The sequence below is a fragment of the Aulonocara stuartgranti genome, assembly GCF_965226115.1.
Source record: "Aulonocara stuartgranti genome assembly, chromosome: 6".
Lineage (NCBI taxonomy): Eukaryota > Metazoa > Chordata > Actinopteri > Cichliformes > Cichlidae > Aulonocara > Aulonocara stuartgranti.
The window spans coordinates 42,939,252-42,964,922 of NC_138944.1; the positions used below are offsets into that span (position 1 = coordinate 42,939,252).

Below are 25,671 nucleotides of genomic sequence, written 5' to 3' on the forward strand. Positions count from 1 at the left end.
CCACAGTTGATTTTTTCACACCAAGCTGCTTGCCTATTGTAGATTCACTCTTCCCAGTCTGGTGCAGGTCTACAATACTTTTCCTGGTGTCCTTCGAAAGCTCTTTGGTCTTGGCCATGGCGGAGTTTGGAGTCTGACTGTTTGAGGCTGTGGACAGGTGTCTTTTATACAGATGATGAGTTCAAACAGGTGCCATTCATACAGGTAACGAGTGGGGGACAGAAAAGCTTCTTACAGAAGACGTTACAGGTCTGTGAGAGCCAGAGATTTTCCTTGTTTGAGGTGACCAAATACTTATTTTCCACCCTAATTTACGAATAAATTCTTTACAAATCCTACCATGTGAATTCATGGATTTTTTTTTCACATTCTGTCTCTCACAGTTGAAGTGTACCTCTGGTGCAAATTACTGACCTCTGTCATCATTTTAAGTGGGGGAACTTGCACAATCGGTGGCTGACTAAATACTTTTTTGCCCCACTGTATATATACACACATGTATATATATATATATGTGTATATATACACATATATCGTCAGTTGTCCAAGTACGCTAAGAAAGGAGTGGGAAGGCTGTATTTTTTGGATGAAGCTCCTCATTTTTTCTCATGCTATAAAAAAGAGCCTGCACTGCTCTAATAACAGCCTAGGCATAGTAGCAGAGAGTTTTCTCCTTCTTTCATTGTTAGTTGTGAACATCTGGTTCCAGGCCATGATTCGTGGAGAAGTGTTTTTCTCCTCCTTTTCTTTCCCAGTGATGATTGGGGATAGGATTGGTTTTGTGGGAAGGAGGGAAAAAAGTCTCTGGTGTCAATCAAAGGCTCATGGAAAGTTATCCAGTGAGCCAGGGCAGGATATGTTTAGATGGTGGTGGTGGTGGTGGTGGTTTGGAGGGTGGTGAGTGAGAGGAAGAGGGTTAAGTGTATATTCGTGAGGGGGGATGTTTGAGTCCAGGCGCTTTGCCAGGAGAGACAGAGAGGAAGGAGCAGGGATGAGGTGGTAATACTGAAAGATGGAAAAAAATGTGACCAGGCCTCAGATTTCAGGATGGTTTAAACTTATTTTCCTTTCTGTTTCCAAGGAACTCTTGCAGTACTTGTTTAACTTTGTGGGTTTTTCTTCATATCAGATGTATGGCTGAAACTGTTAGGGTTGTGTTTTTGGCGATTCAAACTCAGTTTAATCCCAAACTAAAAAATTATGACAAAAATCACGTCATTCTTAGTTTCCTTTTAATGATTTTACAACATATTAGTGATTTTATATGTTTGTATTTTTTTGATGATTCTTTTTTATTGCTTTTAGTGTTATTTGATATCTTTAAATTCTGCAGAGCATCACTCTAAAGGTGTTTTACATATCAAGGCATCAACAGGCGACACATATACATTTTGACTGACTGTAAGAGGAAAAGGGTAAAAAGATTTATTGTTTGGCAGTAATAGAATAGAATAGAATTCAACTTTATTGTCATTGCACATGTCACAAGTACAAGGCAACGAAATGCAGTTTGCATCCATCCAGAAAGTGCTTTAGCAATAATATAGATATATTACAGAATATGGATCTATTATTATGTTACAATGTACACGGTATGAAGGTATTGTTACGTTCTGGTCCCGGCAAGTAAATAAACGTAACAAATAGTTTGCCCCACTCACTTCCCACCCACGCACAAACCCCAACAACGACACCTTTTTTAAGTATTTAAGCAGCCATTTATTTTCATCAGCAGTGAGCAATGCCAAAACAATAAACATCTCAATGTTGAAATCCTGTAGGAGTAAGGACCAACGCATGAGGCGCTGGTTGCTGTTTTAGAAATGTTCTAGAAAAGAAACAGACTGGGTGGTCAATGCCATTTTCATCCTCCTGCACGAGCACTGCACCCGCCCCCAAAACACTGGCGTCCACCTCTGAATCCTTGGCCCCTCAGGAACCGCCCAGGGACACCAAAAGTCTCCAGATTGCGCTTTCGCTCCTCTGCCCACGTCAGTCTGAGCCCATTATCAGATGAGATGTTGTCAAAGAAAAACTTTGCTTTGTCATAGTAGCACTTTGGACCAAAATGATCCTCCCCTGAACTCAGCTGCAACCCCTCCTTTTCCCTTCCCTCAGAATTCCCATCTTTTAGATTCAGCCCCTCCTGTAACTTCTTCTCAAGCGCCTCCTTAATGAATTGCGCGTTGGAGGAATCAAAATCAAAGTCTGTGTCAAATTTAAGGGTGGGAGATGGAGCATTAGCCACCATCAGCTGGCCTCTTCTGCGGTCCCTATGCCATCGAGGTCCTTGTCTTTTTCTAGCAGGTGGCCTGGTTTCAGCATTTTGCTGCTGACTGTCCTGAAAAGTGAATCTACTTGGGTCTGATTGCATGGTGGCTTCAGCGACCCTTGTGGTTTGAATATTTGTTCTTCTCGTCCCCTTGGGCTGCCTCCTATTCTGCTGCTGCTGTTGCTGGGATCCACTCGCACCTCTCCTCTGCCTAAATGTCTTTACACTGACGGTTTGAACAGCCTTTGATGTGGCACGATCGAAACCACTGTTATCTGTAAGTGGTATATCGACTACTTCTGGCGACGGAAAAACTGTGCCGCCAGCTAGATCGTTTCCCAAGATGATGTCAATACCTGCAACCGGTAACTGGGGTCGCACCCCAAGCTTAACCTCACCAGACAAAAACTGAGACGAAAGCTGCACCAAGTGTAAAGGAACCCGTATTACACACATCCTAACTCCCCAGGCTAACACATCCGCCCCACAACAGGATTGAGCTGAAAACGGTAAGACCCCCTCACGAATGAGCGACTGTTTCGCACCAGTGTCTCGCAAAATACTGACAGGAGTCCGCCGATCTTCTCCTATCAAGGAAACAAAGCCGTTTGACACAAACGGCTTAAACTCCTTATCTACTTTATCATTTTCGGGTGCCATCACCTCCCCCCAAGTAGGAGAGTTTGTCTGTAGAAGGTTTATTGGGGAAGGAGATGTACCCTCCCTGGTCATTTCGTTTCTCTTCAGAGCAGGGCAAACCGCAATAAGGTGTCCCTGCTCATGGCAAAAAAAACACACGCGGTTCTCAATGGATGAGGGGATGGCACGGCGGGTGCCCCTTGGAGACCATCTGGGCGGGCTACTGGAAGACGGAAAACTGTGAGCAGGAACCGAAAACACCACTTTATGTGTCAACACAAACTCATCAGCCCGTATAGCAGCAGCGGCGAGAGTCGTAACCTTCTGTTCGTTTAAGTAGGTTACCACAGTGTCTGGTAGTTGATTTTTAAACTCTTCTAACGTCACCAACTCACGCAGGTCTTCCAAGGTTTTTACTTCTGTAGCATGACACCACTTATCAAACAGAGTTTTCTTTTCTCTGGCAAACTCCACATAGGTCTGGTTGGCGGATTTTTTCCCATCCCTAAATCTCTGCCTGTAAGCCTCTGGCACAAGCTCGTAAGCGCGCAGGACAGCAGCCTTCACCGTATCATAGTCAAAACTGTCCTCCAGAGAAAGAGCGGTGCATACCTCTTGAGCTTTCCCCACCAATCTACATTGGAGTAAAAGAGACCACACATCCTTTGGCCAGTGCAGCGCACCTGCGATACGTTCAAACACTGTGAAATACGAATCCACCTCAGTTTCCCGAAACGCCGGCACCATTTTGATGTGTTTACTCACATCAAAGCCACCACCTGGCATCGGGGCCGGTGGCTGCGGAGATGGCGACTGCGGGGATGATGACTCCGGGGAGGGTACCTGCGGGGATGGTGACTGCGGGGCTAACCGAGGTACAGGAGGACTGGCAGACACAGAGGCTCCCCTCTCTACCTCCAGAGCCCTGACCCTCAAGTGCATAGCGTCCACCTCCAACTGCTGTTTCTTTAGCTCCACCTCCTTAATGCGCAGCGTTACCCGCAGCTCCTCCACAGAAGGGCTAGGTGGAAAAGGGAGATTTTTCAGTGGGGCAGAAACACCAGCAACAGCCCCCAGCTCAACCCCCCCTGCAGGACCCGGCTCACCAAACAACCCCCTGTCCGTCAACTGGACACACAGGAGCTCCCTAAGCTCTTTCTTCTTCGCAGTCAACGGCACAGTCACATCAAAGAATTCAGCAACAAGCAAAAGGTCAGCCTTTTTACACCTGTCCAACTTCTCCGCAGACGGGCTCAGAGTGAAGTCCTCCAACTTAAACTCCATCCTAACACACACACACACACCCCCCACACAAGAAAAAACCGCCAACCAAGAAAACAAGCCACAAAAAGAACCACCAAAGGGACGAGCCCCCAATATGTTACGTTCTGGTCCCGGCAAGTAAATAAACGTAACAAATAGTTTGCCCCACTCACTTCCCACCCACGCACAAACCCCAACAACGACACCTTTTTTAAGTATTTAAGCAGCCATTTATTTTCATCAGCAGTGAGCAATGCCAAAACAATAAACAAAACTCCCTATAAAACAATCCCTAGTCTTCCCTACACCAAAATAAAAAGAAGCCAAAACAAAAGACAAGTCACTTACCTAACTATCTAACGAAAAACAGGAGAAAACTTGTTCAACAAAAGAAAACGGCTTCTCACGCCTACTAGGCTGCGACAGTGAAAGTTATACAGCAAAGGAACAAAAAAGTGACCGCCACTGGTTAACTTATTTACAATTATTTACATGGCAAGGCTGGAGGTACACGTGAATACTCCAGCCTGCACTACAATGACACAACACGCAACTCTGTGACCGAGTCAACGGGGTTCCAAACAGCACTCCCAGGTGACTGTCATCCGGACGTTAAGTACTGGAGGTGGTCCATCAATTATCCAGTCGGAAGGTGTGTAGAGACTCCACCCAGATACCTAGCAGCCACGCCCAGGTGTCCACCTCCTAGGAGAGAAAAAAGGGAAAATACCGCCACCATCCTCCGGTGGGAGGCACAACACCAACAAACACATCACTGGGTCATAACAGTATATTATGAATATACTATAAGTATGTACAGGCTATAGTGTATAAGCTATGCACAGGCTATGAAGAGGATATAAATATGGTTAAAAATATGAAACTATACAGATTGTAGATATACAATTCTGAGTATTAATAAACAGCTATAATGAGTTGTAAACAGTTGTAGAACTATAATTATTGTATTGTAGAAAATTATTGTCTATACAGCATTTGAAGTTGATCTAAAATAATTAAGACTTTATTGTTCTTAGCTGTAACTCCTCCTTTAAACCTGAAGCGTTATGATGGAGCCAACGAGCTCAGCACGTGCTGAGGGTCAAAGCTGACACGAATCCTCCTCAAAGCTGCTAGTCTCCATTCTTGTTGGGCCTTATGAACTTATATTTACAACATTAGTGAATTTTACCGTTTCCTTTAACTGGATTATCAATGCTAACACGCAGAGCGAAGATTTTTATTATTTTTATTAAAAAAAGAAAAGAAGAAGAAAAAACAAGCTGAAGACAGTGGCTGGGGGAAGTGGAAAGGCTTTTTGAGTTCATTTCACAAACCCAGTGATGCTCAGCTTTGTTTTTGTCAAAGAGCCTAGCCAAGCACAGTGAGAGCTTTTTCCTCCTGCAGAGAAAACCCAAAGTGAGGAAGCGTCTGTGAGGAGGAAAGCCAAGCTTCCACTGTGGTCGACCTACTTTCACAGGAGCCAACATCCAAAGAGGGGAAAATGGCAGAAAATATGGAAAGCCAGCCTCAAACACTGCACGCAAAGCCAGGGCTCAAAGGTGCGTAAAGAAAGGTTTGAATTGCTCTAATTCTGGATGACTGGAGAGTCTGAAGACTTTCGGACATTTTGTTTGTACATTCCATGAGATGCTTTTGATTCCAGTTTAGTTTTTACTTCACCACACGGACTAAAAACACCGAGCCACAGCCAGAGGAAAATATTGGATCCTTTTTTCCAGATGGAACTGAATATAGGCTGTCCTCAGTTTTTCACTGTAACTGGGGAAGACATCGGAAAATGTTTCAGAGTGGTTTTTAAATCATAGTGAACTTTCACTGGCTCAACGAAACAGTGAAATAGACCATAAGGACATCTGCAGAGAGGCAGGTCGGACAAAGGTGATCCGGTTTAAGCTTTAGGATGCTTTAAAAGAAGAGCATATCCAATCGCACAACAAATCCAAATCTAACTTTCTGATAGAAGCAATTCAGAATTGACGTTTTTATTTAAAACTTCTGTAAATGATAGATCTTTAGAAATACGCTCTGAATAAGAACATGCATGACCTGCAGTAGACAACGGATGAAAACCTGGAAGCTTAAAGGTTTGAGGCCTTTAGTCATCGACCGGTTATGTTGGGACAGCTTTGTTTACATTCAGCTGGTGAGCAAAAGAAGAACAGGAAGAAGCTTTGGTCTTCATATGTGTTATCCATTATTCACATACCATTACACTTTAAGCTCACATGTTCTGGACGGTGAGTGTATCCACACAGAAACCCAGCTGACCACATGGTTCAAACAGAGACTACAGCCCTCTGCAACCAGCGTACCGCTGAAATGTATTCAGTTCAATGTATTCAGTAGATCCTACAATAATAGATACAGACGAAAACCCAACAATCATATGACCCCTTTTGAGCAAGCACTTTGGCGACAGTGGGAAGGAAAAACTCCCTTTTAACAGGAAGAATCCAAACTGGAAGCTGGTTCCACAGAAGAGGGGCCTGAAAACTGAAGGCTCTGCCTCCCATTCTACTTTTAAATACTCTAGGAACAACAAGTAGGCCTGCAGTGTGAGAGTGAAGTGCTCTAATAGGGTGATATGGTACTACAAGGTCATTAAGATAAGATGGGGCCTGATTATTTCAGACCTTGTATGTGAGGAGCAGGATTTTGAATAATGGATTTAACAGGGAGCCAGTGAAGGGAAGCCAAAACAGGAGAAATCTGCTCTTGGTGCAGCATTTTAGATTAACTGAAGGCTTTTCAGGGAGTTTTTAGGACTTCCTGATAATAATGAATTACAGTCGCCCAGCCTGGAAGTAATAAATGCATGAACTAGTTTTTCAGCATCACTCTGAGACAGGATATTTCTAAATTTAGAGATGTTGCACAAATGGAGTCTTACATATTTGTTTAATATGTGCATTGAAGGACATGTCCTGGTCAAAAATGACTCCAAGGTTCCTCACAGTGTTACTGGAGGCCAAGGTAATGCCATCCAGAGTAAGAATCTGGTTAGATATTTCTAAGATTTTCAGGGCCGAGTACAATAACCTCAGTTTGATCTGAATTAAGAAGCAGAAAGTTAGCGGCCATCCAGGTCTTTATGTCTTTAAGACATTCCTGCAGTTTAACTCATTGGTGTGTGTTATCTGGCTTCATGGACAGATAGAGCTGGGTGTCATCTGCATAGCAGTGTAAATGTATGCTATGTCTTCTAATGATGCTGCCTAAGGGAAGCATGTATAATGTAAACAGAATTGGTCCTAGCACTGAACCTTGTGGAACGCCATAATTAACCTCAGTGTGTGAAGAGGACTCTCCATTTACATGTACAAACTGGAGTCTATTAGATAGATATGATACAAACCACTGCAGTGCAGTACCTGTAATACCTACAGCATGTTCTAATCGCTCTAATAAGATATTATGGTCGACAGTATCGAATGCTGCACTGAGGTCTAGCAGGACAAGCACAGAGATGAGTCCACTGTCAGAGGCCATAAGAAGATCATTTGTAACCTTCACTAAAGCTGTTTCTGTGCTGTGATGAGCTCTGAAACCTGACTGAAACTCTTCCAATAAGCCATTCCTCTGCAGATGATCTGTTAGCTGTTTGACAACTACTCTTTCAAGGATGTTTGATATGAAAGGAAGGTTGGAGATTGGCCTATAATTAGTTAAGACAGCTGGGTCTAGAGATGCTTTTTGAGTAAAGGTTTAACTACAGCCAGCTTGAAGGCCTGTGGTACATAGCCGATCATTAGAGATAGGTTGATCATATTTAAGATTGAAGCATTAATTAATGGCAGGACTTCTTTGAGCAGTTTTGTAGGAATGGGGTCTAAAAGACATGTTGATGGTTTGGAGGAAGTAATTATTGAAGTTAACTCAGAAAGATCATTTGGTACTAAGAGTAGCTGTAGATAATATTACATCTGTGGGATGATTATTGGTAATTTTTTCTCTAATGATTAAATTGTTATTTGTGAAGAAGTTCATGAAGTCATTACTAGTTAACGTTAAAGGGATGGTTGGCTCAACAGAGCTCTGACTGTTTGTCAGCCTGGCTACAGTGCTGAAGAGAAACCTGGGGTTGTTCTTATTTCCTTCAATCAGTGATGAATAGTAAGATGTTCTGGCTTTGCGGAGGGCTTTCTTATAAAGCAGCAAACTATTTCTCCAGGCTAAATGATGATCTTCTAAATTTGTGACATGCCATTTCCTCTCCAGCTTACGAGTTATCTGCTTTAGGCTACGTGTTTGAGAATTATACCACGGAGTCAGGTACTTCTGATTAGAGACCTTAGTTTTCACAGGAGCTACAGTATCCAGAGTCGTACGTAGTGAGGAGGTAAAATTATTAACAAGATAATCGACCTCTGTTGGAGCAGCGTTCAGATAGCTGCTCTATGTTGGTACAGGGCATTGAAGATGATAACAGTGGGTGGATTATATTCTTAAACTTAGTTACAGCGCTTTCAGAAAGACATCTACTGTGATGAAGTCTACTCTCCACTGCTGTGTAATCAATTATTGTAAATATATATATTATCAGGAAATGATCAGACAGCAGAGGGTTTTCAGGAAACAATGTTAAATGTTCAGTTTCGATGCCATATATTAAAACAAGATCTAGAGTGTGATTAAAGTGGTGGGTGGGTTCTTTTACATTTTGAGAGAAGCCAATTGAGTCTAATAACAGATTAAATGCCATGTTGAGGCTGTCATTTTTAGCATCTACATGGATGTTAAAATCACCCACAATAATTATTTTATCTGAGCTCAGAACTAAATTAGATATAAAGTCTGAGAAATCAGACAGAAACTCTGTGTAAGGCCCAGGTGGACGATAGATGATAACAAGTAAGACTGGTTTCTGAGTTTTACAGCTGGGGTGGACGAGGCTAAGCATCAGGCTTTCAAATGATCAGAGCTTCCTGACCTGTTGTCCATCTACACCAAGCGGTGCAAGGTCAAAACCAGGAAGATTATGTTGGACCTCTCCCATCCCAACAATGGACTCTTCTCACTTTTGAGGTCTGGGAAGCGCTTCCACTCCATTAAGGCCAAAACTGAGAGAATGAGGAGGAGCTTCTTCCTCCATGCTATTCAGGCCCTGAACCAGGTGTAGGACATGACTCTCACACACATCACCACACGCACTCTGGTTTTTCTTCTTGCACACTTCCTGTAATTTATAATTCTTTTGACTACTAATCTCTTACGTAAACTGTTATTTGAACATTCTTACTGTAAATTTCAAAGTTAAAGCTGTAAATTTTTTTAGTAAGCTCTGAATTTTTATATCTTACTGGAAACCTACTGTAATTTAATTGTCTGGCACTGCACAGCTACAAGCATTTCACCTCATGTCATACTGTGTATGGTTGTGTATGTGACAAATAAAATTTGAATTTGAATTAAAAGTCTGTCTGGGTCTTTGGTTGATTAATAGGCTGGTGTGAAAAATTGCTGCCACACGGCCCCCTCGGCCTGTGCTTCGAGGTTTCCGGTAGTTAGAATGACTCGGGGGTGTTGATTCATTTAAACTAACATAATCATCCTGCTGTAACCAGGTTTCTATAAGGCAGAGTAAATCAATTTGTTGATCAATTATTAAGTCATGTACTAAGTCATGTATCTCTATTCCAAGATGGCTGCGCGTGAACAACGCGAGGCTCAGCGTCTCTCCAGAATCTGCTATTTAGCGGTTTTTTATCTACTTTTTACCGTATTATTCGTCCAGAATTGCTGTGCGTTGCTGACCTACAGCAGACAAGAGCTTCTGGACATCTGGGCTCACAACTCCAACAGTTTTATCGCCGATCTCCGACTCATCCCAGAGATCTCCAGAACACCGGAGGCTGCCCACTCTCCCCGGCCGGGCGGAAGTGCACGCAGACAGCGCCGAGATCGTAAACAAAGGCGAGGTAGGCGCGGAGGGCTACGGGCTAAGCTAACGCTAACACCACACCGGCTGCCTTTACCCAGTATTTTTCTCGCCAATGTCCATTCTCTGGCAAACAAAATGGATGAGATACGGCTCTCCATCACTAACAAAAGACAGATTATGGACTCAAATGTCATGTTTTTCACCGAAACATGGCTGAACAACAGCTGCCCGGACAATGCTATCGAGTTAGCAGGACGCCACACACACCGAGCCGACAGGCTAGCAGATGACTCCGGCAAGACCAGAGGTGGAGGTTTGTGCATTTATATTAACAATGCTTGGTGCATGAACTCCACTACTACTGAGAGTCACTGCTCACCTAATGCGGAGTTTTTAATGGTCAAATGCAGACCTTATTATCTCCCCAGAGAACTCACTTCAATCATACTCACTGCCGTGTATATCCCCCCCGACGCTAATGCTAGGTTGGCCATGAAAGAACTTTCTGCAGCCATTAACAAACACCAGAATAAACACCCCGAGGCTGCTTTTATTGTTGCTGGCGACTTCAACCACACCAACTTAAAGACAGTCCTCCCCAGATTCCACCAACATGTCTCCTGCCACACCAGAGGAGACAAGACTTTAGACCATGTGTATTCCAACCTGGCTAGAGCCTACAAAGCCACACCCCTCCCCCACATTGGACAATTGGACCATCTCTCCCTGTTCCTCACACCTAGGTATTCACCACTCATCCAACGTGTGAAACCTGCTGTGAGGACAATTAAAGTGTGGCCAGAGGGGACAGACGCAGTGCTCCAGGACAGATTTAAAAACACAGACTGGAATATGTTCAGCCACACAGACCTGGACCAGTACGCCTCATCTGTACTGGATTACATTTCCGAAACCACAGACAGTGTCACCACCCAGAAACGGATCACCATGTACCCCAACCAGAAGCCTTGAATGAACCGGGATGTTCGTCTCCTCCCGAAGGCCCGCAACACCGCCTTTAGGTCAGGAGATGCACACGCCTACAGCACAGCCAGGGCTAATCTAAAGAAGGGCATCAAAAAAGCCAAACACCATTACAAAAAGAAGGTAGAAGAACACTTCTCCAACTCCAACCCCCGACGCATGTGGCAAGGACTCCAGACCATTACAGACTACAGGACCACCAAACCCTCCCCCGCATCCTCTGATGTCTCCTTCCTCAACGAGCTCAACAACTTTTATGCTCGTTTTGAGCGAGGGAACCCCACAACCACAACCAAAGCAGACATGACGCCAGACCACCAACCTCTGACTATCTCCCCCACCGATTTACGAGCGGTGCTGAGCAGGATCAATGTCCACAAGGCTGCAGGCCCTGATGGCATCCCCGGGCGTGTTCTCAGAGTGTGTTCTGGGGAGCTTGCAGGAGTGCTGACAGACATATTCAACCTGTCCTTGGCCCACGCTGTGGTACCGGCCTGCTTCAAATCCACCTCCATCGTCCCGATACCCAAAAACTCCAACCCATCTTGCCTCAATGATTACCGCCCAGTAGCACTCACCCCCATCATCACTAAGTGCTTAGAGCAGCTGGTCCTAGCACACTTCAAATCCTGTCTCCCCCCCACCCTGGACCCCCACCAATTCGCATACCGCCAGAACAGGAGCACAGAGGATGCAGTCTCCATCGCACTGCACTCTGTCCTCTCACACCTGGACAACAACAACACCTACACCAGAATGCTGTTTATAGACTTCAGTTCAGCATTCAATACAATCCACCCCTCACAACTAATCAGGAAACTGACAGACCTGGGCATCAGTTCCCTCATCTGCAAATGGTTACTGGACTTCCTGACCAACCGTCCCCAACATGTCCGGCTGGATAACCGCTGCTCATCTACAATCACGATGAACACCGGTGTACCACAAGGCTGTGTGATGAGCCCTTTCCTCTACTCCCTCTTCACCCACGACTGCAGACCTGCTGATGGTTCCAACACCATCATTAAGTTTGCAGATGACACCACGGTGATTGGCCTCATCAGTGACAACAATGAGGCCGCCTACAGGGAGGAGGTGGATCGTCTGGCTGAGTGGTGCGACACAAACAACCTGCTGCTTAACACCGAGAAGACCAAGGAGCTCATCGTGGACTACAGGAGGAATGCTGACCCACATCCACCCATCCACATTAAGGGGACGGCTGTGGAGCATGTGAGCAGCTTCAAGTTCCTGGGAGTCCACATCTCAGAGGATCTCACCTGGACGACCAGCTGCTCCAAGCTGGTCAAGAAGGCTCACCAGCGCCTCTTCTTCTTGAGGACTCTGAGGAAGAACCACCTGTCCTCAGAGATCCTGGTGAACTTCTATCGTTGCACCATCGAGAGCATCCTGACCAACCGTATAACAGTCTGGTACGGGAACTGCTCTGCCTCGGACCGGAAGGCGTTGCAGAGGGTCGTGAGAACTGCCCAGCGCATCGCCGGAGCACCACTTCTCAGATTCTGTAAAGTTATTTATTTCATATTCTGTATAGTTTTTCATATTTATATCCTGTTCATAGCCTGTACATAGCTTGTACTCACTACAGCCTGTACATACTTATAGTTATAGAATATTCACAACATACTTCATACTGTGTACATTATAACATACCATAATAGACCCATTTCTGTAATATACTCACATATCTATATTATTGCTAATATATATTGTAATATATCTATATCACTAAAGCACTTCTGGATGGATGCAAACTGCATTTCATTGCCCTGTACCTGTGCATGTGCAATGACAATAAAGTTGAATTCTATTCTATTTCTATTCTATTCTAACAGAGACTTGGAGGAGAGAGACCTAATATTTAATAATCCACATTTCACTGTTTTACTCTTTGGTACACAGCAAATCCAGCATGTCCAAATTAACACTGTCGGATTTGATTTCAACACTATTAAAGTGTCTATATGGGTCCACACCAGAGAGTGTTAATTTAACTCTTTTTGGAGAGTTGGTACGTTAACTCTGATTTAGTGTTAAACACCAAATCTGTCTGGAGTTGATAATTTAACACTTGGTGTTAAGAGTTTATATATTAACTCTCAAAGAGTATTTTAGTTTAACTACGTAAGAGTTATCTTCTAATTCATTCTAAAAAGCGGGAATTTTACTGTTCTGAACTTCTAGAAATTTCTTTTGGAAATAAACATTTACTAAAAAGATGCAATGGTTTTTGAAAAACATTTATTCTGAACTGTGCACCACAATTTCAAAACATTTTCTGAAAGATGTAACAGTATACATGTTCTCACTTTCATTAGAATTTTGTTTATCAAAAGGTCTGACATGGTAAATGCAAATAACAGCATTCTCATCACTTATTTCTTCAATACAATATGCATGTCCTTCATTCATCCCTTTGTGGAACTTCAACGCACTTCTGCTCTCCCACATATTCCATCTTCACAAGCATATCCTGTGCGGAGATTGAATAAAAATTAGTTGACACTAATTAATGGCACAAATAATCCAGTAAACAATTGCAGCACAGTAAAAAAAAAAAAAAAAGGAATCCTCTTTGAGCCATTACTTGTGTAGAGTATTTTCCCAAAAGACAAGGACACAGGCAACAGGTAATACTGAACTAAATGTAAAACCTCAACCTTTTTCATTTTTACCTAAACCGTGTGCACAAAACTCTGGAGGGATCTATGCTAACGTAGAACCCAGTCAGGACGTCTGCTACTGCTCGTGTTTTTTTTAATTTTTTTTATGGGCGATCGTTTTCAGGCTTCAAGTAGCACCATTATACCAACATTTCACATTCTACACATTGTTTTAGGTGTATTTGACCAAAGGTTTGACTGAAAATTCTCATGCAAGCTTTTTTCAAGGCTGTGGTATTTGCCCGCAAACAATACCTTTCAGCTAGCTAAAACATAATATTATGCTATCACCGAGCAACATGGCTAATGCCTTTCACACAGCTTTGTCTCAACTCCAAAGAGCCACAGAAGTAAAAGCTCATAATAATAATTGAAACAATCTTTGAAAAAATGACTTACCAAGCATGGCAAATAACTCAAATATGTAGAGCAAAATGTTCTGAAACGGCTTCACTTCAGCTTCGATTGGAGCCGTGCTGGGGGCGGAGTCTGTGAATTTACTCTATTGGTGTCATAGCCCCTGTAGGAGTTCAGAGTTAAGAGGTCAAGAGTTAATGTTTCCATTGTAACACCTCCAGATTTGACAGAGAAACACTCATTTTTAACACTCGATTTTAACTACTATCAATTTACACCTCAGAGTTACATTAAAAGAATGTGACTCTGCTTAGAGTAAAATTAACTCTACTTTTGCAAGAAGACTATTAACACCAAAACATTTAACACTTTTGAATTTGCTGTGTACAGATGTGGATACTGTATTGTTCTTTCTTTGTAATTGTTGATGTTTAAGTTGTTTGTTGCTGGTTTTTAGTTTGTAACCGGGTGTCATTACTGCCGACGTGAATTATGATTTTACTAAATTTGCGTTTACCCTTGGCCAGCAGTTTTACATTTCCCCCAATGTCGCCTGCTCTGGCCCCTGGAAGACAACTGACTATGGTTGCTGGTGTCTCCAGCTTCGCATGTCTGAGAACAGAATCACCAATTACCAGAGTTTGACCCCCAGTGGGTGTGTCGCAGAGTGGGGAAAAACGGTTAGACACATGAACATGTTGGTGGTGTACCTGGGGCTTCAGTTTAAGACCGAAATGTAGAGCAGTGTTTATTCATTAGAATCTTTGGGAATATTTATATTCAACTTTGTTTGGTTTTGTTGTTTTCTTTTATCCAAAGTTTGCTGAAATGCCCACTGATCCACCTTCAACAGTTTATCTGTGTGTGGGTCAAAGCAGAGATGTTCTTTCCACCTTCAGCAGTTCTTCTGGGAGATACCCAAGCACCTGTGTGACCAGAAACACCTCATTCAGGTGGTACTACAGTGGGGCAAAAAAGTATTCAGTCAGCCACCGATTGTGCAAGTTCCCCCACCTAAAATGATGACAGAGGTCAGTAATTTGCACCAGAGGTACACTTCAACTGTGAGAGACAGAATGTGAAAAAAAAATCCATGAATCCACATGGTAGGATTTGTAAAGAATTTATTCGTAAATCAGGGTGGAAAATAAGTATTTGGTCAATAACAAAAATACAACTCAATACTTTGTAACATAACCTTTGTTGGCAATAACAGAGGTCAAACGTTTACTATAGGTCTTTACCAGGTTTGCACACACAGTAGCTGGTATTTTGGCCCATTCCTCCATGCAGATCTTCTCGAGAGCAGTGATGTTTTGGGGCTGTCGCCGAGCAACACGGACTTTCAACTCCCGCCACAGATTTTCTATGGGGTTGAGGTCTGGAGACTGGCTAGGCCACTCCAGGACTTTCAAATGCTTCTTACGGAGCCACTCCTTTGTTGCCCGGGCGGTGTGTTTTGGATCACTGTCATGTTGGAAGACCCAGCCTCGTTTCATCTTCAAAGTTCTCACTGATGGAAGGAGGTTTTGGCTCAAAATCTCACGATACATGGCCCCATTCATTCTGTCCTTAACACGGATCAGTCGGCCTGTCCCCTTGGCAGAAAAACAGCCCCATAGCATGATGTTTCCACCCCCATGCTTCACAGTAGGTATGGTGTTCTTGGGATGCAACTCAGTATTCTTCTTCCTCCAAACACGACGAGTTGAGTTTTTACCAAAAAGTTCTACTTTGGTTTCATCTGACCACATGACATTCTCCCAATCCTCTGCTGTATCATCCATGTGCTCTCTGGCAAACTTCAGACGGGCCTGGACATGCACTGGCTTCAGCAGCGGAACACGTCTGGCACTGCGGGATTTGATTCCCTGCCGTTGTAGTGTGTTACTGATGGTGACCTTTGTTACTTTGGTCCCAGCTCTCTGCAGGTCATTCACCAGGTCCCCCCGTGTGGTTCTGGGATCTTTGCTCACCGTTCTCATGATCATTTTGACCCCACGGGATGAGATCTTGCGTGGAGCCCCAGATCGAGGGAGATTATCAGTGGTCTTGTATGTCTTCCATTTTCTGATGATTGCTCCCACAGTTGATTTTTTCACACCAAGCTGCTTGCCTATTGTAGATTCACTCTTCCCAGTCTGGTGCAGGTCTACAATACTTTTCCTGGTGTCCTTCGAAAGCTCTTTGGTCTTGGCCATGGCGGAGTTTGGAGTCTGACTGTTTGAGGCTGTGGACAGGTGTCTTTTATACAGATGATGAGTTCAAACAGGTGCCATTCATACAGGTAACGAGTGGGGGACAGAAAAGCTTCTTACAGAAGACGTTACAGGTCTGTGAGAGCCAGAGATTTTCCTTGTTTGAGGTGACCAAATACTTATTTTCCACCCTGATTTACCAATAAATTCTTTACAAATCCTACCATGTGAATTCATGGATTTTTTTTTCACATTCTGTCTCTCACAGTTGAAGTGTACCTCTGGTGCAAATTACTGACCTCTGTCATCATTTTAAGTGGGGGAACTTGCACAATCGGTGGCTGACTAAATACTTTTTTGCCCCACTGTATAGAGCCAAGAACTCCAGTATCCATGTATGGAGCATGGATTCGTAGGCTTGTAGTGAATGTAGGAGGCAATCAGGTCGATGTGCCCTGGTAATCTTTTCCATCAACCAGGAGCTGGGGTTTTGACCATCTTGTGTTACTTCCAGTCCTTTGTGCTGTGGCCATCCATGGGGGGTTTCTTCAGCCAGATAACTTACAATAAGCCAACGTTAAGTGTCCACAGTTTTATAAATAGGTTAGAATCCATTACTATTGTAATGCCAACATATATCTGTCATTCTTCACGTTTAGATTTTGTTCAAATGTGAAGGTAGTTTTTGAAAAAAGGTCAAATTATTTTTAAATGCATGCAGTATGTGAAAGGTAAAGGTATTTTTAAAACTGGAACTTTTTGTCTTTTTTAACCCAACAAATTAAGGGTTAGAATAGTTTCAGCCAAAGATTTCTCACAAGGAAGGAAGCAGCATGAGCGTGAGTACATGAGGTGTTAGTTTCCACTAGGCTTGGTTCAGGAGTTTATTTTAAATATAACTTCATGTGCCGAGAATAAACAGTTCACATACATAAACACATATTTGTGTTAGGAATCTATGGGTAATGTTATTTATAGGCTCTCGCTGTGACTTTGGTTAAGTAGGGCAACCAGTTTACCCAGCAACACCCTCCGCCCTCAGGTGATGGTCACCATAAGTGAAGATGGAGCAGTGAAAAGCAACAGTACAGATATTTCTACACACATCTCCTAAAATACTGTGGTAGAAGATAAAATACTCAAAATATTTAACTTCTTCACCTAAGTAAAAGTAAAAAAGTGTTTGTGTGTGTTCGCACACCTGCGCAGGTAGCTTCTCTTTCTTCACACAACACACAGCTCTCCTATCAGGTGTCAGCATCCTACTCCAGTCCTACTTTCACAGTTAAAGATCAGCAGTGCTGGTCAGCCTCCCCTCATACTACCCCTTCACCCACTGCTACTCCCCCCTCCTAAAAACAAATGCAATGACGAAAACGTAATAAACACTATGATCTGCTCGATGTATACAACCTAAACATCTGGTGAACCTACGATTACCTGGAGAAGCTAGCTCCTGATATCAAATGGTTGATTTTCAAATGACTTTCTGTTGTCAGTGGTAATTGATTTATAATAGTGTTCAGTAATGAGAACATGTTGAATGCGTTAGTGCATTTTTACAGTGGGGCAAAAAAGTATTTAGTCAGCCACCGATTGTGCAAGTTCGCCGCACTTTTTTTTTTTTTTGGCCTGTCCCGTTTGGCTCTTTTGCCATCAGAATTGTTGTCTAAAGGCAAAGAAAGATGCCCAACGGATTTACTTTACCAAACTGACCATCCCAGCCTTGCCGTAATGGTCCATTTGATTCACCTTTTATTGTTTATTTTATTTTCACTTACTGAATACGGGAAAGACTTGACTGGGGGAAAGCAGGGGAGAAAGAAAGAGGGAAAGAGAAACAGCTGGGAAGAGGGACGGGGGAGAAGTGCAAAAGACAAAAACCAACAGAACGGGCAGAGAAAAAAAAAAGTTCCCCCACTTAAAATGATGACAGAGGTCAGTAATTTGCACCAGAGGTACACTTCAACTGTGAGAGACAGAATGTGAAAAAAAAATCCATGAATTCACATGGTAGGATTTGTAAAGAATTTATTCGTAAATTAGGGTGGAAAATAAGTATTTGGTCACCTCAAACAAGGAAAATCTCTGGCTCTCACAGACCTGTAACGTCTTCTGCAAGAAGCTTTTCTGTCCCCCACTCGTTACCTGTATGAATGGCACCTGTTTGAACTCATCATCTGTATAAAAGACACCTGTCCACAGCCTCAAACAGTCAGACTCCAAACTCCGCCATGGCCAAGACCAAAGAGCTTTCGAAGGACACCAGGAAAAGTATTGTAGACCTGCACCAGACTGGGAAGAGTGAATCTACAATAGGCAAGCAGCTTGGTGTGAAAAAATCAACTGTGGGAGCAATCATCAGAAAATGGAAGACATACAAGACCACTGATAATCTCCCTCGATCTGGGGCTCCACGCAAGATCTCATCCCGTGGGGTCAAAATGATCATGAGAACGGTGAGCAAAGATCCCAGAACCACACGGGGGGACCTGGTGAATGACCTGCAGAGAGCTGGGACCAAAGTAACAAAGGTCACCATCAGTAACACACTACAACGGCAGGGAATCAAATCCCGCAGTGCCAGACGTGTTCCGCTGCTGAAGCCAGTGCGTGTCCAGGCCCGTCTGAAGTTTGCCAGAGAGCACATGGATGATACAGCAGAGGATTGGGAGAATGTCATGTGGTCAGATGAAACCAAAGTAGAACTTTTTGGTAAAAACTCAACTCGTCGTGTTTGGAGGAAGAAGAATACTGAGTTGCATCCCAAGAACACCATACCTACTGTGAAGCATGGGGGTGGAAACATCATGCTATGGGGCTGTTTTTCTGCCAAGGGGACAGGACGACTGATCCGTGTTAAGGACAGAATGAATGGGGCCATGTATCGTGAGATTTTGAGCCAAAACCTCCTTCCATCAGTGAGAACTTTGAAGATGAAATGAGGCTGGGTCTTCCAACATGACAATGATCCAAAACACACCGCCCGGGCAACAAAGGAGTGGCTCCGTAAGAAGCATTTGAAAGTCCTGGAGTGGCCTAGCCAGTCTCCAGACCTCAACCCCATAGAAAATCTGTGGCGGGAGTTGAAAGTCCGTGTTGCTCGGCGACAGCCCCAAAACATCACTGCTCTCGAGAAGATCTGCATGGAGGAATGGGCCAAAATACCAGCTACTGTGTGTGCAAACCTGGTAAAGACCTATAGTAAACGTTTGACCTCTGTTATTGCCAACAAAGGTTATGTTACAAAGTATTGAGTTGTATTTTTGTTATTGACCAAATACTTATTTTCCACCCTGATTTACCAATAAATTCTTTACAAATCCTACCATGTGGATTCATGGATTTTTTTTTCACATTCTGTCTCTCACAGTTGAAGTGTACCTCTGGTGCAAATTACTGACCTCTGTCATCATTTTAAGTGGGGGAACTTGCACAATCGGTGGCTGACTAAATACTTTTTTGCCCCACTGTACGGGGCTAATAGTGTCCTAACAAAATTCATCAAGAACTCACTGGCACTGTGGAATACATCACTGTTCAACATCACATCGTTGGAGGTCAGCTCAAAGGAAGTTGCACAAGTTAATTCAATGTGGAAAATGGGTGATGCACCTTAAGCCAACTCATCACAAAAGTTTGGATACAGATATAGACTCAGGAAGAAAGTGAGACATTGAGTGATAGTCACCGATCCACCAAGATCTACAGCAAGGATATCGGGATTTCATTCATACTGTGGCTGAATGGCTGCAAAAGAGGAAGGGGTGGATCTACCAGAAGCCCTGTGGATATACAGGACAGCTACCTGGAGAATCCACGGGATGTGTGAATTCATCAGAGAGAGAGCCTCAAACACCCGGGAAAAGAACAAATCAAAGAAATGTACATTAAAAGCCTAGAATCACCATGACATCATGTTTGCCATTGAGAAGTGTGCCATTTGTTGAAACCTTCTAACTTTCCATAAATGAGTCCTACTTGCTAAAAGTGACATAATGAAGACAGTCAGTGTAGGAAGCGAGAACCCTCAGATGTAAAAATGACTGTGAGCTAAGAAAGCAAGAAATAAAAATGTAAATTAAGAAAAGTGAAGAAAATGTGATCTGATTTCTACCAGCTGCTGAATTCTTTTTTCATCATTTGCTGCTTCAAGTAAACAGTGTGTTGACTTGTTTTTACAGTCTGACCCACTTTAATATCACAGAGAAGAAGCTGAGTTGTTTTCCTCTCTTTAAAATCAGCTATGTCAAAGACTCGGCTCAACCTTGTCCTCATTAGTGAATAAACATAAATGGTCAGTGATGCCACATGTTAAGAGCTGCTGTTGTGTCAAAAAGGATCAAACTCTGACCTTTGAGCTCGTGTGACACTGCAGCTGCTGTGTTTCTGCAGAGCATCAGCAAACATTCCTAAAAGGCCAGTGTTTATTTTGGTCTTTAACAGCTTCTAATGTGAAGTTCGTGAACAGGACCTGTAGTCACCTCTTGGATGCTCCTTCTGGGTTCTTTTTTATGTATCAGGATCATACACTTCAAATGTAAAGTTCATACCTTTAAAAACTCATTCTCATGCTGATGCATTCACTCCTCTAACATTTTTTTTAAGTAACTCGTTAATTTGGATTTTTACTAAGTTTTAAAATTGGTGTGACCACTTTTGGTGCCTTGTGGTATGGCCCACCCAAAAAGTTTGTACTTTTTGATAACTGAAATTCTCCCATTTTATTAGTCTATTAGTTAGCACCACCATGTATCTATGTTACAGCTTAGGACAGTCAACCAGTCTTATTGCCTGCTTGTCAATTCCAGCTGCAAAATGAACAACATCACAGTGACAGGACAAAAATGTTAAAACTGGAAAATGCAATCAGAATCTGATTTGCACTCTTCCAGTACAGACCAGGATAGACATCAGTCCCACTCACTTGTGTGAGTCACAGGATTCAAAAGTCTGGTGTAAATTCCTAAAATGTGAATGGAGGTTTGGCTGAGTGTAGCCTCATTGTGACATTCAGACATGTCTGGACATGTTTTTCCACCAGCACAGCAAGCATTTCCTTTTTTTTTTTTTTTATCTTCGTCTCCAACTAATATGCATGCTAGTGTGTGCAGCTGGCACAAAAACAGCCAGCTGGAAGCAGTGAAACTCAATCACCACATGTTTTCCTGTAGCTTGGAGCACATGCCCTGGTGTGCGCCCTATGGATCAGGTGTCGTGGAAATCAGAGGAGCCTGGGGCCATGCTCATGTAAGCTAGCCATGAGATGGTTATATTTAGATGAGGCGATCAGCACGCCTTAACCCCCACAGCTACACAAACTCTTTGCCCCTCACTCTGGTTACAAGCCTGCTCACTTTAGCACAAACAATGTGAATGGTGGGGATTTATCAGAAGGAGTAAAAAGAGTCAAACTACACCAAGAGTAGTTTGACTCCTGGTGGTGCTGTCACTTGGGGTTCGCTCTCTCTGCGGTAGAATATCACTTCCTGTTCCTGCTCAAGCACAGTGGTGTTTTTGAGTAGCTTATCTGCTTAGCAAATTAAATAAAAACTTTTAGATACATCCTTTTTTCATACACTTTCTGTGTACTCACTACCTAACATATAGCCAAAGTATTCACTCACTGTGTTTTTACTGTTTCGCTAGCTTAGCTTAGCTCATAGCCGACTCGCTAGCAGCATGGCCTCTTCACCTGTCCCTCCTGCACTTTCCTGCTCATTGTGTCAGATGTTTAGTTACTCCTCGGCCTCCTTTAGCAGTAATGATATCTGTAACAAATGTAGCATATTTGCAGCTCTGGAGGCCAGGATTACTGAATTGGAGACTCGGCTTCGCACCCTTCATTCACCCGTAGCTAGCCAGGCCCCTGTAGCTGGTGCAGCCGAAGATAGCGTAGGCCCCGCTAGCTGTTTCCCGGCAGACCCCAAGCAGCTGGGGAAAGAGGGCGGCTGGGTGACGGTGAGGAGGAAGCATAGTCCTAAACAGAAGCCCCAGGTACACCACCAACCTGTTCATGTGTCTAACCAGTTTTACCCACTCGGTGACACACTCGCCGGGGGTCAAACTCTGGTAATTGGTGATTCTGTTCTCAGACATGCGAAGCTAGAGACACCAGCAACCATAGTCAATTGTCTTCCTGGGGCCAGAGCAGGCAATGTTGAGGGAAATGTAAAACTGTTGGCTACGGGTAAACGTAAATTCAGTAAAATCATAGTTCACATTGGCAGTAATGACACCCGGTTACGCCAATTGGAGGTCACTAAAATCAATATTGGTAAATGGCCTGCATTTGTATAGCGCTTTTCTAGTCCCTAAGGACCCCAAAGCGCTTTACACTACATTCAGTCATTCACCCATTCACACACACATTCACACACTGGCGATGGCAAGCTACATTGTAGCCACAGCTGCCCTGGGGCGCACTGACAGAGGTGAGGCTGCCGGACACTGGCGCCACCGGGCCCTCTGACCACCACCAGTAGGTAAACACGGGGTTAGTATCTTGCCCAAGGATATTTGTCATGCAGCGAGGAGGCAGCCTGGGATCGAACCACCGACCTTCTGATTAGTGGCTGACCTGCTCTGCCACCTGAGCTACAGCCACCCATTGAATCGATGTGCAACTTTTCCAAAACAATGTGGGACTCTGTAGTTTTCTCTGGTCCCCTCCCCAATCAGACCGGGAGTGACATGTTTAGCCGCATGTTCTCCTTAAATTGCTGGCTGTCTGAGTGGTGTCCCAGAAACGATGTGGGCTTCATAGATAATTGGCAAACCTTCCGGAGGAAACCTGGTCTTGTTAGGAGAGACGGCATCCATCCCACTTTGGATGGAGCAGCTCTCATTTCTAGAAATATGGACAAACTTATTAAATTCCCCAAAAATATGACTATCCAGAGTTGGGACCAGGAAGCAGAGTTGCAGTCTTACACGCCTCTCTGCAGCTTCTCTCCTCCTGCTATCCCCCCAAAAACCCATCTCCATAGAGACTGTGTCAGCTCCCAAACAGACAAAAAACAAACTAAAAACCAGCAACAAACAACTTAAACATAGAAAATCACAAAGAAAGAACAATACAGTATCCACATCTGTACCAAAGAGTAAAACAGTGAAATGTGGATTATTAAATATTAGGTCTCTCTCCTCCAAGTCTCTGTTAGTACATGACTTAATAATTGATCAACAAATCGATTTACTCTGCCTTATAGAAACCTGGTTGCAGCAGGAGGATTATGTTAGTTTAAATGAATCAACACCCCCGAGTCATTCTAACTACCAGAAACCTCGAAGCACAGGCCGAGGGGGTGGTGTGGCAGCAATTTTTCACACCAGCCTATTAATTAATGAAAGACCAAGACAGACTTTTAATTCATTTGAAAGCCTGATGCTTAGCCTCGTCCACCCCAGCTGTGAAACTCAGAAACCAGTCTTACTTGTTATCATCTATCGTCCACCTGGGCCTTACACAGAGTTTCTGTCTGATTTCTCAGACTTTTTATCTGATTTAGTTCTCAGCTCAGATAAAATAATTATTGTGGGTGATTTTAACATCCATGTAGATGCTAAAATGACAGCCTCAACATGGCATTTAATCTGTTATTAGACTCAATTGGCTTCTCTCAAAATGTAAAAGAACCCACCCACCACTTTAATCACACTCTAGATCTTGTTTTAATATATGGCATAGAAACTGAACATTTAACAGTGTTTCCTGAAAACCCTCTGCTTTCTGATCATTTCCTGATAACATATATATTTACAATAATTGATTACACAGCAGTGGAGAGTAGACTTCATCACAGTAGATGTCTTTCTGAAAGCGCTGTAACTAAGTTTAAGAATATAATCCACCCACTGTTATCATCTTCAATGCCCTGTACCAACACAGAGCAGAGCAGCTATCTGAACACTACTCCAACAGAGGTCGATTATCTTGTTAATAATTTCACCTCCTCACTACGTACGACTCTGGATACTGTAGCTCCTGTGAAAACTAAAGTCTCTAATCAGAAGTACCTGACTCCGTGGAATAATTCTCAAACACTTAGCATTAAGCAGATGACTCGTAAGCTGGAGAGGAAATGGCGTGTCACAAATTTAGAAGATCATCATTTAGCCTGGAGAAATAGTTTGCTGCTTTATAAGAAAGCCCTCCACAAAGCCAGAACATCTTACTATTCATCACTGATTGAAGAAAATAAGAACAACCCCAGGTTTCTCTTCAGCTCTGTAGCCAGGCTGACAAACAGTCAGAGCTCTGTTGAGCCAACCATCCCTTTAACGCTAATTAGTAATGACTTCATGAACTTCTTCACAAATAACAATTTAATCATTAGAGAAAAAATTACCAATAATCATCCCACAGATGTAACATTATCTACAGCTACTTTCAGTACCATTGATGTTAAGTTAGACCAGGGGTGTCAAACTCAAATACACAGTGGGCCAAATTCAAAACTGGAACAAAGTCGCAGGCTAATGTTAATATTTATTGAAATATATATATATATAAATATATATATTTATTCCTCCAGATATAAGAATGAATCTTTTCTTATGGACTCAAACACGTTTTGCTGAAAAACTGAATATGGAACAAGCAAAGCTTAATACTAAACAATATATATATTAGCTGTATAATACCAGTAGGCCAGCTCTGAAAGTAATTTGGTATGGCTTCGTGGGCCAAATGTAAGTAGGCTGCGGGCCAAATATGGCCATTGGGGCGATCGTGGCTCAAGAGTTGGGAGTTCGCCTTGTAATCGGAAGGTTGCCGGTTCGAGCCCCGGCTTGGACAGTCTCGGTCGTTGTGTCCTTGGGCAAGACACCTCACCCGTTGCCTACTGGTGGTGGTCAGAGGGCCCGGTGGCGCCAGTGTCCGGCAGCCTCGCCTCTGTCAGTGCGCCCCAGGGTGGCTGTGGCTACAATGTAGCTTGCCATCACCAGTGTGTGAATGTGTGTGTGAATGGGTGGATGACTGGATATGTAAAGCGCTTTGGGGTCCTTAGGGACTAGTAAAGCGCTATATAAATACAGGCCATTTACCATTGTCAATCAATCTATTGCTGTGTTTCCTGTACAGCAGCGGTCCCCAACAGGGCCACGGACTGGTACCGGGCCGCGAGAGTTGAGGCTCGGGTGTGAAATGTATGGTTGTAGTTTTGTGTCTTATCTTGAAAGAACTATTTATGTGTTACCATAGTGACCAGAGAGCATTAAGAAACAGAGAGGAGGATGTTAGTCTCAATGTTGTTGGCGCATTTCAGGAGGACGCTGCTAATAAAGTTACATAATTACAATTTTATTTTAATATTTACAAAATACCACTGTTGTTGTCTTTGTCTGTATCATTTTATTTTGTTGTAT

The 25,671-nt window shown here is 43.3% G+C and overlaps 1 protein-coding gene and 2 long non-coding RNA genes across 3 annotated transcripts in view; 1 reads left to right on the top strand and 2 right to left on the bottom strand.

Annotated features, from left to right (window-relative positions):
* The window catches only part of LOC309708679, a 255,636-nt gene that overhangs the window by 62,459 nt on the left and 167,506 nt on the right, over positions 1-25,671 (top strand). The gene's annotated exons all lie outside the window — the stretch shown is intronic.
* Positions 1,773-2,994, bottom strand: LOC309709103 (uncharacterized protein). Its single transcript, XM_082537567.1, has one exon. It carries the CDS (start codon positions 2,930-2,932, stop codon positions 1,865-1,867), a length of 1,068 nt encoding a protein of 355 aa, XP_082393693.1. The 5' UTR covers positions 2,933-2,994; the 3' UTR covers positions 1,773-1,864.
* LOC309708683 lies at positions 13,309-14,354 on the bottom strand. The gene is made up of 2 exons (XR_014277313.1): positions 14,147-14,354; positions 13,309-13,557 (listed from the first exon to the last, which is right to left on the bottom strand). It is a non-coding gene; the product is annotated as an uncharacterized lncRNA (long non-coding RNA).